Here is a 15,723-nt window from a genome sequence, read left to right on the forward strand (position 1 = left end):
TAAAGCTATTCTGTTATACCTGTATGCAAAAAAAAATATTTCATAGTTCAGCAATACTGATCAATCTAATAAACTTAAACCTACACCATCCTCCCTATTCTGGTATTTTAAAGAGTACTTAGCATAAATATTAAGCAACCTAACTAATAGGGTTCCAACTCCCAGCAACAACAAAAATAAATAAATAAAAAATAGGGAACCACCCCTCACGCTCCACCTCATGATGCTTAATCGACGTAATCAACCTTAATTTGATGCAGTGTGAAAAAAAATGCACAGAAATCAATTATTTTTCAAGAAATATTAAATAGATTCAACATCTTTCTTCAACAAAATTGCAGACTGCACAGATGGTACCTTCCCAAAGGAAAAAGTACTATAGCTTACTAGGGTATATATATATATATATATATTAGACTTAATAGTTACTATATACAGTAATGGACTTCTATTCATTTTGCATCAAATTAAAACTTTGGGTGTCAGATAATTATTTATTAAAAGCTCGACATTTTAAATGAGAATAAGAAAGAAAAGTATGTCTTTGTGCCCCCTTTTCCCTGTTAATGCCCTATCAGCCCCCCTGGCTAAACTTTGCTAGATCCGCCCCTGCACAGTTACCAGCGCAGCTACGTAGAAAAAGATCCTCGAGTAGAAAGTAATATTAAATAAATTCTAACAACAGCTTATCAAGCTTAAACGTGCTGCTGTTGTTCAGCCGCTGGTTTCCTCTTTCTGGTGCAAAGTGGGCCAAAAGCAAACTAGAGACACGGACTCGCGACAGAAAAGCCGATCAGCTGATCGTTAAGCAGTTTCATGATTGAAGTAGCAGCAAGAAGAGGCAGTCGTTTGTTAAGCTTAACGCAGGAATGCTTTGCAAACATTCAGAGATGGACTTACACACTTGCTTTACTTCTCTCGGGATAACTTTGTCGGAGATGAAATGCCGGGTTGCTAGCGAAGCTCCAAATGCTATCCAGACCACCGGCAGGTCCCGCATGCCACAGCCGCTCTATCACGTGATGCATACTGCTCCGACGTGCTAACGTTCTGAGGTGAGTTACGGCGTGTTGCAAGTTTTGTGAGGTGCTTTCGTGATATTTAATGGATCGGATTACATTTTTTATTTTTCTCCGATATCCGATCCAGTAATTTAGGTCAGTATCGGACCGATACCGATACGTAATATCGGATCGGTCCATCTCTAGTATGTAGTACGCATAGTGCGCGTACTTCAAGCGTGCGGTCTCTTAATTGGGACACAGCCTGAGGATGGCGCTTAACCCCTCCTCCCCATTTAGCAGTCTCCAGCAGCTCAAGACCTTGCATTATCACATAAGAAGCTGGACATCACCAAAAAGACCAGGGTGACATGAACCTTCTCTCAAAATTCTCTTAAGACACCACGAAACCTCCCCTTCCTATAGAGGTGCATAGAATAAATAATGTCATTACTGAATTCCTTCTCAAAATGTTAAATTTTTTTTTTTCCTCCTCCGTTTTAATTCTACCGTATTAGTTCACGGTTTGATTCACGGGAAGAAAAAGGCACCATTTCTTCTTTCAAGTGTCAGGCAGTCTTACTTAGAATGAGAGCTACTGCACTTCTCCCAATGATAAATGTCAAGATATCTGACTGACAGTTAACTGTCGGTGGCAGTCTGGGTTTTTCCTGTCATGAACCGGAGCTTGCAATATCTATTACTTGTGTCCTCTTCAACCTCTGAGGAACAAAGGCCCATGTTTCTGTGTGAGAGGACATGGCTCCAGCATCAGGCAGCACATAACTCTCTGTCTCTGCAAGGCCTGCTGGGAACTCTTAGGTGACAGCGTCATTTGAGCTGAGGTTGAGGGCTTCCTCCAGCCGGCTGCTTGGCTGCCTGCCTGCCCCCTCCTCATCCATGCTCAATGGACATTGATCCCCCAGCAGCGACACCGTGTCCCAGGGAGGGGTAAACAGATACACCTCGTTGCCTCCAACAATCATTCTGCCCCTGTAGGGACAGGTCGTGGTAAATTAATAGTGTGCTTGCAGCGACTAGATATTGTTAATGTATTTGCTATTGATGGAGTGAGATAACATGAGTAGCTTCAGCCTTACTTAACACAAAACATAAATCCTCCAAGGCCATTGTGGAGAAGCTGCATAGGCAGTAAGTTATTTTGAGCTTTTGGGAAAGTACAGCACAGACACATTAATTCAGTTCATGCGAGTAATACCATAAGCACTGTAAGACGAAGCTTTACTTATTGATTTTCATTTGATTTACATCATTAAGCCGAAGTCAAGTATTGAATAAATGCTGTACTGTTTTAAAGGACGTGGTTTCATTTAGGATTTTTGCCCTCTTGACAGCTGAGTGGTAAAGTGGCTTACACCACTTTTGCAAAGAGGAGAGTGGAGGGGAAATGGCAGAAAGTGCAGAGAGCGATGAAAATAACCGACTAGGCCTTGTAATTCTCTACTCAAAATCATGACAGTCTTCTGTTTTTCTTGAATAAAACAAAAAAATGTATTGGAACCAAAATGAATACATGCTCATGTTTAAAAACGGGACCTTTGGATGGTGTCATTTCTCCTTTTAGATAAACACTTGTTACCACCCCCTTACACATATGAGGCAGCGCTTCCTATGGGTGGAAAAATACCACAGTCATTCATTTTACCAAAGGTGCACTTTACCTAAAACTCAGGCCCTTAATCCAGTTGATCCTTCATAAGAGCTGTCAAAGTACTACATCTACACTGTCTAAGCTCACTTTGAACTTTTGGATTTGATGGGCTTTGGTGTGCTGTAACATGACTTATAAGCCTGATCTTCTTTAAACTTGCACCCAGTTGAAAGAAACAAACAGACCTCAGGGTAGGCCTGTCGCTTAGCAAGTTTGCTCTCCTGCAACATGCATACAGGGTGGGCCATTTATATGGATACACCATAATAAAATGGGAATGGTTGGTGATATTAAAGTCCTGTTTGTAGCACATTAGTATATGTGAGGGGGCAAACTCCTCAAGATGGGTGTGACCATGGTGGCCATTTAGAAGTCGGCCATCTTGGATACAACTTTTGTTTTTTTCAATAGGAAGAGGGCCATGTGACACATCAAACTTATTGGTAATGTCACAAGAAAAAAAATGGTGTGCTTGGTTTCAACCTAACTTTATTCTTTCATGAGTTATTTACAACTTTCTCTTTGTTCACAGCCATTGACATGTCAAAGAGGTTAACACGTGAGGAGCGGATCGAAATTGTGTTGATATCTGGTGAATGCAGTAACCGGGTCATTGCAGCAGATTTCAATGGAAGACACCCTACGAGACCACCCATCTCCCATGCTACAGTTAGCAAACTGCTTGCTAAGTTTTGTGAAACTGGTTCAGTGTTGGATTTGCCAAAATGTGGACGCAAGAAAACTGTCACTAATGAAGAAACATCAGTGGCTGTCCTAGCTTCATTCAGCAAGAGCCCACAGCGTAGCACTCGCCGCATGTCACTGGAGAGAGGCATTAGTCGAACATCCCTTCGGCGGATATTAGCTACTCACAAATGGCAGCCTTACAAACTCCAGCTACTGCAGCATCTCAACGAGGATGACCCAGATCAGCGGACAGAATTTGCAGAATGGGCAAAACAAAAATTGGAACAGGACCCTCAGTTCACGCAGAAGATTTTGTTCAGTGATGAGGCAAACTTTTATGTTAATGGTGAAGTTAACAAACAAAACCACCGCTATTGGTCTGACACTAACCCACATTGGATGGATCCCTCCAAGACTGTTGGAACAACAAAAGTGATGGTTTGGTGTGGTATATGGGGTACAATGATAGTGGGTCCATTCTTCATCAATGGAAACCTCAAGGCCACTGGATATTTGAAATTGCTACATGATGATGTGTTTCCCTTTCTGCACTGAAGCTGGCACTTTCCCTGAGTTTTTCCAGCAAGATGTTGCACCACCACATTATGGGTGCCAGGTCCGAGCATTCCTAGATGAACAGTTTCCTGGAAAGTGGATTGGTCGTCGTGGGCCAGTTGAATGGCCCCCAAGGTCTCCCAATCTGACCCCCTTAGACTTTTATCTTTGGGGTCATCTGAAGGCAATAATCTATGGTGTGAAGATACGAGATGTGCAGCACCTGAAACTACGGATACTGGATGCCTGTGCTGGCATTTCTCCTGCGGTGTTGCTATCAGTGTGTGAAGAGTGGGAGAAGAGGGTTGCATTGACAATCCAACACAATGGGCAGCACATTGAACACATTTTATAAGTGGTCAGAAACTTGTAAATAACTCATGAAAGAATAAAGTTAGGTTGAAACCAAGCACACCATTGTTTTTCTTGTGACATTACCAATAAGTTTGATGTGTCACGTGGCCCTCTTCCTATTGAAAAAAACGCATTTTTTATCCAAGATGGCCGACTTCTAAATGGCCACCATGGTCACCACCCATCTTGAGGAGTTTGCCCCCTCACATATACTAATGTGCCACAAACAGGACTTTGATATCACCAACCATTCCCATTTTATTATGGTGTATCCATATAAATGGCCCACCCTGTACATCCAGTGTTCACAGAAAACAATCATAACATTTTGAAATAGATTAATGTGAATTCCCCAGAAAAATTATACCCAAAAAAGGTAAGAATGACCAGGTTAGCAAGTTGGGTAGTGTCCTAATGAAACGTTTTGACTAGATGGGAAATTCACTTTACTGAAAAATTGTTGGAGTTGATTTAGTTTCTTGGTGGGTGGCCATGAACTGCTCTTTTATATTGATAGATTTTTAGAGTCAGAACCTCCTAATTAGTGGAGGTGTTGGTCAAGTTACTTAAAAATAGTAATTAGTTACAAATGATTTTATTACTTCTCCAAGAATGTAATCCCGTTACTTTACTAAAGACATATTTTCAAAAGTAATTAGTGCCTTCATTACTAGGTACTTTTAAAAAATATGAAACACAACCTGAATACGTTAGGAAGTAATAGACCTTTCAGCCCAATTCTATTTTTTCTGCATAATCCATCATATAAAATTGAATCACGTGAAAAAGTCTCTTTTTAAAAATTGTTTAATCTTTTAACTTTATGCTCATTGCATCAAACAAAAATGTAATTATACGCAACACTCTCTGACTGGAAGAAATTTGTTTAACATTTAAACCCATTTTCTGCATATTCCAGCATATAAAATAAAATATTTTTTGTGTTGACACTCAGTCTTTCAAATAGATACAAGTAAAACTCGGCAATAAATACAATCAAAGATTCAGCGGTACTAAGTCCTGTCGCTTTTAAATCTATTTTCACCTGTTTAGCAGGAGTGGGACAGGTAGAGGATTGTCTCATGTCAGTGGGGGGATCCGGGGGTTTCTCTGTGAATATCATATTCCTGTGCCGGCTTGCTAGGCACTTGCTCAGATTTGAAGTTTAATTTTTCGCTGCAGAAAGAAGTTGTTTTACCAGGTAGAGTGTACAGTGGACGCTGATGTTTTTGTCACTTTTTACAGAATCAAACTCAAAGTAATGTCAGTACTTCCACGCTCTAAACCCTGCATACTCTGCGTACTCTCTCCCGTGCTCCATATTATCCAATAGTGATCTACACACGAGGGCACGGTGGTTAGCACTGTTGCCGCACAGGAAGAAGGTCCTGAGTTCAATTCCACCATAAGGCTGGGGTCTTTCTGTGTGGAGTTTGCATGTTCTCCCCGTGTTTGCGTGGGTTCTCCCCGGGTACTCCGGCTTCCTCCCACAGTCCAAAAACATGCAGTAGTGGGGATAGGTTAATTGGTCAATCTAAATTGCCCATAGGTGTGAATATGTGAGTGCGAATGGTTGTCTGTGTCTCTGTGTGTTAGCCCTGTGACAGACTGGCGACCTGTCCAGGGTGTACCCCGCCTCTTGCCCTATGACAACTGGGATAGGCACCCCCTGCGACCCTGGAAAGGATAAGCGGAAGCGAATGGATGGATGGATGATCTACACACGTCTTTTGCTGCCACGAACGTCATGTGTTCGTACGTCATTGTCATGAGACACTCCCACAAACAGTAGTAATGCAGTGTGCTTACGGGCAAGTAACAGTAATCTAATTACTTTTTTGCAATAGTAATAGTTACTTTACTCGTTACTTGAAAAAAAAGTAATCGGATTACAGCAAAGCGTTACTTTTAACCAGTACTGCCCATCTCTGGTGGAGAGCGACCTTTGCTTTGGGGAAAACTGAACCCTGACATCAAGTTTTCTGGTGAGGCTAAAATGGAGTTAGATGGACAAGCAGATCATTACACCGCGTTATCAGACTGAGACAACCTGAGAGAGAACTGGAAGGCAAGACTTCCAGTTCTCTGCTAAAGGAGGATCTAATTAGAATGCGTCTTGGGCACCTTCCTTTGCAGGTTTTCAGGGCAGAGGTTTTCAGAGTTTTGAAAAAAAAAAAAACACCAAAAAACCACAACAACTGGAAAAACCTTCTTAGTCTGCTACTACTGTAGTCTAACATTGTCTAATTGGATGGATGGATTTATGGATATGGGCCACTCAAGGAAGCCAACTTCCTACTGTTAAGCCAGTGTTTGCCTTTTTCTCTTTCCCCATACAGTTTTGATTCTAGATTTGATTTGTCAGCTATTATTGTCAGGCTAAAATACCCAAAAAGTTCAGCCTTGTAAGAGTTTTACATATAATGGACAAGAGAACCAGTTTGGATCTGTCATTTCAGGCTTTTGTTGTCAAGGCAATAGTGGTCTAATGTGAGCATCCAAGGTTATTCATTTTTGTTATCTCTATTACAACAAAACAAACAAACAAACAAACATGGTACTACTTAACAGATTGCTTAAGAAGGTTTCACTTAATAGGCGAACGTTTCTGCATGCTCCTTATAGTAATGAAAAACTACAGATAGCAGTCCAAACAGAGACAAACGACCCATTGAAAGAGTTGTTGAGGATGTGCTACTACATGTCTTATAACTTTTACCTGTGGGACTGAAAGGATCTGCTGCTAAAATCTGGGTGCCAGATTCTGCAGGCAGCTTCAGAGATCTGAACACACTGTTTTGGCTCTCCAGTGCAATCTAACTGTAGGAAAATTACTGCCAGAATGTTTGGGTTACACAAATGTAAGATGGAAAACTCATCTTCAGTTTTTCTCATACCTAAACCAAATATTCAGAAATCACAAAAATCCATATTCTGTGTCAGCATTCTTCACTCGTCAGCATCTCAGGCAATATTAGCCTCATTCAGGCATCGGGGGAAAACAAGTAAACTTGTCCATCACCCTTCTGTCGATCATTTGAGGTTACGACTGATGTATTTCCATCTGATGAACTGTGTGTTAAATGGGTTCCAGCTGTGATGTCTTGAGTTTATGATATTGAATGTCAATGCTTTATAAATTAGCACATGTTGCGCATGGTGTTAATACCAGGATTTTTTTTTTTTTAGCTGTGTGTAGATGTTCTTCTCAAAAAGTTAAACAAATCTGAGAATGTGAAAATGAGGGAATCATTTACGGCTGTATTTTCAGACATGGTACAACAGTGGGATTTAGCTTTAGTTAATTAACTTAAAAAAATTATGCCATAACAACACTTTACATTTCTATAGTTGCACTGGGGAAATTGGCTTCATTGAGTGATAACGGCAGACTTGCACTTGGGCAGGTTGCAGCCAAGTGTAAAGGAGCTGGGATGAGAATTAACACCTCCAAGACTGACGTCATAGTTTTCAGCCGGAAAAGGGTGCAGAGTCTAAGTGCCCACTCTGAGTTTGGTGATCAGTTTCTGACTTCATCAAGGGGCTAAAAAACACACAGGTGCATACACTTTTTGATCGTGTATATAAAGATAGATGGGAAAATATATAATATAAAAAATAATGATAATTATAATAAAATTATGATAATTTTTGAAATTGCCACAGACGAATTGATATATTTGGCAAAATATTTGTTTCCAGACACTGTTGCGATGGCCAGTTTTACCACTAATCTTGACACAATCATACATTTTTTAGAAATTATTTTCTGTTCAACAAATTGTCATTGAAGAGGAAAAGGAAGTGTTGCAAACCACTGGTGAGCAGTTCTTTTGGTTGCTTGCTTTGTCGCTAACAATCTAACAAATTCACATGGTTTATTCAAAACATATACAGTATGTGAGCTGCTGAGTCCAGTAAATAATTCCTTCTTTGCTGAATAAGGCTAGAGGAAGTTAGATGAATGTAAATGCAGCTATTGAGCCGACACTATTTCTTTAGATTCTCCTTGCTCTCATAGTGATTTCAGTTCATTATTTTGGATTTCAGTTCCTCCCAGTGAAGCATAATGTTATGGTTTCTGTTTATGATTCTCTTTGTTTATTGCAGACATTGCTTACACTGAGTTGTATTATGCATGTTTATTTTTTTTCTTACATTTTTCAAAAATTTGCACATATATTTAAATCAGGATCAGTGTAAATTGTACAAATGCTTTATGCTTTATCACTTCATTCTCTCTCAAAGCCATTTTAGCTCATCTTAATTTGCTGCCCCTCACAAATAAAAGGTTTTAAAGTAAGTGGGTGGGGCTTCCTTGCTCAGTCAGAGCTGTGTGCCTGAGATGACTATGATCATGATTATTAATACATCCACTCTCACTGACATCAGGAAGGGCAAAAACTCTGCCAAATCAGCCAGGCGGTGCTACCTGCTGTAGTGACCTTTTGAATAAGGGAGCTGCTTCTTCTTCTTACTGACATCATATAGAACCAAGAGTAAACAAAATGCATTAAGTGGTGAACTATGTGTACGTGGTTTATTGCTCACAGGGATCACTTCCTTAAAGTATACTGACGTTCATACTTGAAAAATTGTCCGTGTTTGATCTCCATTGCATTGGCATATATTTGACAAAAAATAAGCAAAAAACGCAACAAAAAGCTTGTTTGTTTTTTTCCAGACCACAACAACAAAGTTGGTGAAGAAACTCAAAATGAAAGAATGCCCATTTCTTAGTTTATGGGTCAAGCACACTCTGATTGTAGCCACAAGGTAAAATACTGGAAAATAAAGCAATCCATATTTTGGCAATGTGGCGAGGTGTTGTAAACCTGCCAATCCAGCCTGCAAGCATCCGTTTTTAAGCGCTGATAGCCTTTATAATTTCCAGCCCAGTAAAACTACCCAGACACACATTTCACAGAAACCTTTAAAATTAATCAGAGCGTGTATTGATTCTTCTATTTATCATGCCACAAAAACACTGACTTTTACAGTAAGTTGTGGGTGGTCTATTAACCAGTAAAGAATCACAGAAGCATGGTGAAAAACATCATGTTGCCCCAGATAGGAACATACCTGTGGTCCTCTGGTACACCCCTCTGCTCATCTGAAATAAGGATCCCATGCAGTGTTCAGAGATATGATAAGAAGGGCAGTGATGTAACTCTCAACTCCACTACTGACTTTCATTTTCCTCTGGGACAGCTCATCTATGACCTCTGATTGGTGTAGCCTGTTGGTTGAAACATACACAGAATTTGTTTCTCATGTGACATATATGTTGCTTTGGCCTGATTAGGGGGCAGCATGGTGGCGTGGTGATTGGCACTGTTCCCTGACAGCAAGGGCCTGAGTTCGATTCCATCACCTGGCCACATGATAACTGTGTGGAGTTTGCATGATCTTCCCGCGTTCCGGCTTCCTCTCAAAGAAATGTAATTAGTGGGGTTAGGTTAATTGGCGAAGCTAAATTGCCCATAGGTGTGAATGTGAGTGTGCCACTGGTGCCTCCACATGTCCACCACATTAGAAACACCTCTGATTTGTTGTCAAAAATATTGTTTGTTGTTGTTTAAGTTTTTTAAAAATATATTTTAATATAACTTTACAGTTAATGGGATCATTTGAAAGAACTAACAAACCTTATTTCACAACTGTCAAATTAATTACAACTTTATTTTTTTACAACTGTCAAAGTTATGCTGTATGCAGTTTGGTTAAACATGCAGAAAGTGTTTGTACCAATGACTTTGTGTGAATTGCACGTTTTAGCACAGATCAGTTAGATTACTCTAAAAAGCTTAAAATGTTTAGGATATCTGCCTGAGAGCACATGATAACATGCCTCTTTAGCAGTGCTGTTGCTCATGAATCTGTTCACATCTCACAAAAAGCTCTACAAGGCAAGACTGTTCCACTCCACTGCACAGCAAAAATCAGTCTCTCTCATAATAGCTCTGGGCAATTTCAGACCACACAGAATGACAAGGGAATCAATTTCCCTGGTTAGGTTATAGATGGATTTTTTCTCTCTCTCTCTCTCTTGCTCTTTTTTCATAAGAAATAACTGCAATACGTTATATGAATTATTAAGGAGTCTTTTGCAGTGTTACATAAAGAAGGCTACACCACCACCACTACCCTCTGAAATATAATGAATATTGTTATGGGTTCAGAAATAATTTTTAGAAATTTGCATTTGCTGATCTTGCTTCACAATTTTGACCAAAGATTGGGTACTTTGAATATTCTTGCGACATGTTCATGGGCTTTGAATATTAAATAGTCACTATACGTCCTGTAATCTATCACAAGAATTCAGCTAACTTTGTTCCATTACATAATGAAAAGCTAGTTGATTTGTGGAACTAGCCTGACCTCATGTGGAGGATACTGCACAAAGCAGGTTCTAACACACTCTCTTGAAGAGAGTAATGACTACTTTTTGGATTATGTGAAGTTGCTAGGACCTTACTTACTCTTTCATCTACACTCTTTGATTATATGTAATTAAAAATGCACTTAACTCTATCATGCTTAAAGAATTGCTGTATTACATCCATTACACTTTGACTGGACACAAAGACACGCTAAGGCAAAGATGATCAGTCTGATCTGATCCATCTGATGGAATAAACATAAGTAGCTAAAGGCACTAATTAGATTAATGAGCGCACTGCTTATCAAATATGTCAACAGGCATGATGTAATAGAAAACATGAGTGGGGCAAAAGCATGTACCTTAAATGATTAATCACAGATTATTCCACAGGCATAAGCAGTTGATGAATGCTCAGAGCTACAAGGTAGCTTCCAAATCGCTTTTTTCAAAACACTTTCTTCTTTTTTCCCTGCTTTTTTTTTTTCCCCCAATTGAAAGCCTGTTATTGACAGGCCGCATAACTTTGTTAGACTGGACTCAGGGTTTCCCTCAAGCAAGTACTTGCGCTATAGTAACTACTAGGAGCTAAGGCAGAGCTGAGACCAGTAATCTGGATGAATAAATACCAATGTGCACTATTGAACAAAGTTTAAATAAAGCTAAACTTGTGTAATATGTTTGATGCCTTTGTGAAATATGAATTAGGGCTGTAAATCTTTATCGGTAACTAATCTAATAATCACAGTGACTATTAATGTAAATGAAATATCACATAATGAATTACAAAAGTAAAGAAAATGCTAAGCCCCTGGGCTCAAATGGATGACTTTCAATTGCCAAAATTTGAGTCTTAGGAATTTTAAAAAAATCTTTAACATATGCTTTTATAAATGTCAAAAAACATTAAAAACAATGATCAAGATCCACAATCCAACTTTAATTAAAAGGCACTATAATATCTATCTATCTATCTATCTATCTATCTATAAATAAAACTTTCTCCACTCACCCTGTGGGCGGTTTTTGGTTGTGGTTCAAGCTTGAGATCTAGGTAGATCTCATGCCCTGCCGGTCATCAGATACCCTGCTAGGATAATAAACTGGCCAAAGGAGGAGAGAGAAGTCACTGACTTCAAGACAACAAACCTTCTTATCATGCATGGAGTGTTTCACCCCAAATACAGCATCATGAGACTGTACGCTATGCAGAAGGCCAAATTCTAGTGTGTCAAAACCAATATTAAAGATGAAACAACAAACATCCATGAGTATATCAGGAAGATAACCACAACTGATCATGTGCTTAGTGGATAACTCAGGCTGCAGAAACCTAAGAAAGAAGAGCCGCAACAACAGGAACCATCATGAAGGGACAGGAGCCTGTACAGCATGTACCACACCAGGTAAGACCCCAGGTGCAGGCTGTGCAAAGATGCCCCTGAGACAATGCAGCACATAACAGCAGGGTGCACGATGCTAGTATGCAGGGAATGTCACAGAAAACATGAAAAAATTAAAATTAAAGCAACTGATTGCCTTAAGTACTTGCTTTAAGTACATTTCTTCAGTTCAATGGTATTTTCTTGGCCTCCAAAAGTCATTGCAGATTTGGATGAAAGGAAAGAGGGAAGAAAAGAGAAAAGCAAACAAAAGAAAAAAAGAAAAAGAAAACAAAGTGTGGTAATGCTAAAATTCAAAATCTCATTTTGAGGCTCCTGTCCTTTATAATTGCTAATATAGAACCAACAACCTACTAAATATGTATGCAAAAAACAAAGCAGTTAAAAAAAACACAGGCTTGCAAAAATAATAGTTTTGCTGATGCCTAAATAATCCAATTATTCAAACTGGCTTTTTTGCTATGACTCTGCTTTTGGTAGTTTAAACATATTTGTGAATGTTTACTTAACAGTTTAAACAGATTTTAGTTATATTCGTTTTTCTGTTATTTTATCATTACTTTTTCTCACCAACAAACCGGAATTAAGCTTCCTTTGCGCCTGTTCAACTCTTTAGAAACAAAAAACACTACATTCACAGTGAGATGCTAATTACGGCTATATTTCAAGCGTAAAACGTAAAAGTTAACTACCGTATGTCTGTCCGGGCTCGCGGTAGGAGGGACTGTGTTGCCATGACAATGACGTCAATGTTGGTGTCGAGTAACCAAAGGTCAAAATAAAGACAAGTGAATGAAAACGGAAGGAAACTAAACAGGCTTCCTAGAATAGCACAGAACATTACCAGGTTGACTCAAAATACAAAATAATTTCCTGCACTGGATGCTGTCGTGTCGTTCGTCCGGGGATAATCGTTTTATATACCGGTAAGGGAACGTCACACGGCACAAGGTTAGGGTCACAGACGAGCTAACAGCAGCTAGCGAGCTAGCTGTAGCCTAGGTCGTTGGTTAGCTAGTGCTAACACTTACCACATTATATTGTTTAGTCTGGTAGGACGCCTGGCAGCACAAAGTTACTTTAAGCAGTTCTCTAGAGATGCCGGTTACCTCACAAGCAGTTGACGTTTGTTACTAACAGTCATCTTGCTGTTTAAGTTAGCTTTTTCTATGTTCAGTTAGGTAGGACACAGTAGCTGGCCTTGCAACAGTCTTTACCAGCAGTGCAAGTTTACTTCAGTGACATTACAGTACCGTTAAACCGCAATATGCTTCTAAATAACAAGGCACCAAACAGCTGTTTCGTAGCTAATGTAATTTAACCTGTGGCGCAAGTCAGCGTGAAACAGCAGGCTGGCATGTTAATCTTTTGAGGCAGTGCAGTGAGGGACAAAGTTGTTTTGTTGTCGTTTTTCTCCCAGGAGCACCATTGTGCTAATTCACGAGGCTCTATGGATGCTTGGCACTAAAGTATTTCGGAAAAGATTAAATGTTAACTTTACTCCTCATTTTTCCTCTTTTTTTTTCCTTTCTTTAAGGAGCCACGAAACTGTACACGGGTATACATCTGGTCAGCGTTCGCTTCAGACAGCATCTACAGTTTCATAGTATGTCTTCCTGGTCCAGTGCGTGAACTGTGTTCCAAATATTATGCTGCTTCTTCTTCTTCTTCTTCTTTTGTGTCTAATGGCTGAAATGATTATGCAGTCACATGTCAGTAGGATTTAAACAGATACAGCTGAGTTTGGTGTTTTTTTTAATTCTCTTTTAAATTGGACATGGTTGCTAATTGGTTTGCCAGGTGTTTGTTATTAAATAACCGCTAGTTAAATTAAACAAGTTGCATTTCTCATGCAAAATGGGAGTGCAATTTCTCAGAAGATAAAGTGTGGCAGAAGTGCAGTGTCTGGCATGAAAAACATGGATATAATTTTGGAAAAATTGAAGAGGGTTCATAAAAATCTTGGGGAAAGTGTGAGTCAAATAGAGAAATGGTGGTAAGGTGGGTGTATTGTGTAGTTTTGTTGCTTTTTTTACCTTACTGTGTGGAGTTACACATGTGCTTCCTGTGTCTGTCCAGAAGACATGCATGGTAGGTGCCTATTCTGTATTCGCCACAAACATGGATGTATACTAAAGTGCTTAAGGGCTTGGAGTAAATGAACCATATTTTTAAGGCAGACTTCTAATAAACAAAATAAAAACATGTTTCCAAGAAACCAGATATCTGTAATTTTAAAACTGTTTGATCCACCAGTGAAAGCCTTGCTACTATGGTCCAGGTGGATTGGGTTCTAGATGATTGGTAAACACCAACCTAACTCACCAAGCAGAAGGCAGAGTGATCTGAACTGGAATACTGTGTAGCGAGATGATTAGACCCACTTCATTGTGTCAAAATGTCCTCATAGGTGTATTGTGATCCCAACTTGGCAATGTCCTAACATGCTATGGAAAGGTTTTTCTTTTATAGGCTCCCTGGTTGCTCAAAAGGAAAACCACAGTGTGGCCATTATAACCTTCTGACCTTAACTCTATTAAGGACCTGGGCTGGCATCTTCAGATCAAATGTAGGTGGAAAGTGTTTGTATAATCTGCATTTAAGGCTCCACATGCACTTGGTTGTCTGGGGCTGTAAACATCCCCGACTGGAAGCTGTCTGCACCACAGAGCTTTCAGTCTGATGTTTGCGGCTGCTGGCTACCCCCTACTGCCAAGTTAACCTTTTTATTCAATATTCATTGAAATCCATACCTGATTTAGACACTGTGCTCCTTTAAAGTGTAGTTTTGTGTTCAGTTGTTCAGACTCAGTTCATGTAAACATCCTACACTCAGCTGTTATTGATTGCCACAGAGGCTGAGAGGAGGTTGTTTACTTGAACTGGTTGGGAATGATACTTGGACTTAAGATGGAGTGCCTTCATTCACATCGTCTGTTACACATCATTCATGAGCTAGCCTGGAATCGACGGCTCAAGGGGAAGAAATTTGAAGTCTTATTTGTCAATTGTTCTGGTTTTTAACAAATAAAGCTACTTGAATACATCTTTGACTCTGTGCTTATTTGCTTAATTTTTTAAATATTTTTTTAAAAAGAGATTAACTTATTTAAAATGATTCAAATAACACTCATTACCTTTTTTGGTTATTGTGGCACAGTGGTATGTTATGATTTGCCCTTTCTTTCAGGTAAAGGGGAAACTGGATGCTGGCTACAATAATACTAACCGCTCAGTATTTCACTTAAGAACACATTTTGATCATTGTTTTAGTTTATCTCCAGTTCGATTTGATTACCTCTGTATTTTGAAAGCATGCTGTTAGAAGTCTAAATGGATCTGTCCACCTACTGTTCTCCAATCTTAAAAAGAGAACTTTGGAGGGCAGTGACAATCTCTACTGAAAAAAACAAAAAAACAGAAATCAACTAAACAAACAAGATATATAGATATCTATATCTCAGTAAAATCAGCTGATGGATTGGGTACAGTGATTTGTAAAACATGAGTTTTTCATACAGCTTAGTGTTGCTCTGTCACACCATCCTTGTGTTGGACAATATTTTAGTACTGTATATGTGCTTTTGTGGCAAAACTTCATTATCTGTCATGTTAAAGAGCAGTAAAACATTTAAGACTTTAGCATGCATCAAGATATTTAAGACT

General features: G+C 39.3%; 1 protein-coding gene and 1 long non-coding RNA gene across 4 annotated transcripts in view; one reads left to right on the forward strand and one right to left on the reverse strand.

The window, feature by feature from the left end:
* The window catches only part of khdrbs3 (KH domain containing, RNA binding, signal transduction associated 3), a 191,241-nt gene extending 177,641 nt beyond the window's left edge, over nucleotides 1–13,600 (reverse strand). Inside the window, exons 1-3 of one of the 3 annotated variants that reach the window (XM_040021131.1) lie at nucleotides 12,750–12,849; nucleotides 11,667–11,757; nucleotides 9,352–9,508 (exon numbers count right to left, since the gene is read on the reverse strand). In XM_040021131.1, coding sequence (XP_039877065.1) covers nucleotides 9,352–9,400 — 49 coding nt within the window. In that variant the 5' untranslated portion in view covers nucleotides 9,401–9,508; nucleotides 11,667–11,757; nucleotides 12,750–12,849. Of the gene's footprint in view, nucleotides 1–9,351; nucleotides 9,509–11,666; nucleotides 12,458–12,749; nucleotides 12,850–13,088 lie in introns of those variants that run through there. The other 2 variants (XM_040021132.1, XM_040021130.1) reach the window with 2 other exon arrangements.
* On the forward strand, nucleotides 12,870–15,467 carry LOC120727021. The gene is made up of 2 exons (XR_005694415.1): nucleotides 12,870–12,983; nucleotides 13,595–15,467. It is a non-coding gene; the product is annotated as an uncharacterized LOC120727021 (long non-coding RNA).
* The last annotated feature ends 256 nt before the right edge of the window (nucleotides 15,468–15,723 follow it).

This window comes from Simochromis diagramma, unplaced genomic scaffold, assembly GCF_900408965.1.
Source record: "Simochromis diagramma unplaced genomic scaffold, fSimDia1.1 OVJJ01000753.1, whole genome shotgun sequence".
Classification (NCBI taxonomy): domain Eukaryota; kingdom Metazoa; phylum Chordata; class Actinopteri; order Cichliformes; family Cichlidae; genus Simochromis; species Simochromis diagramma.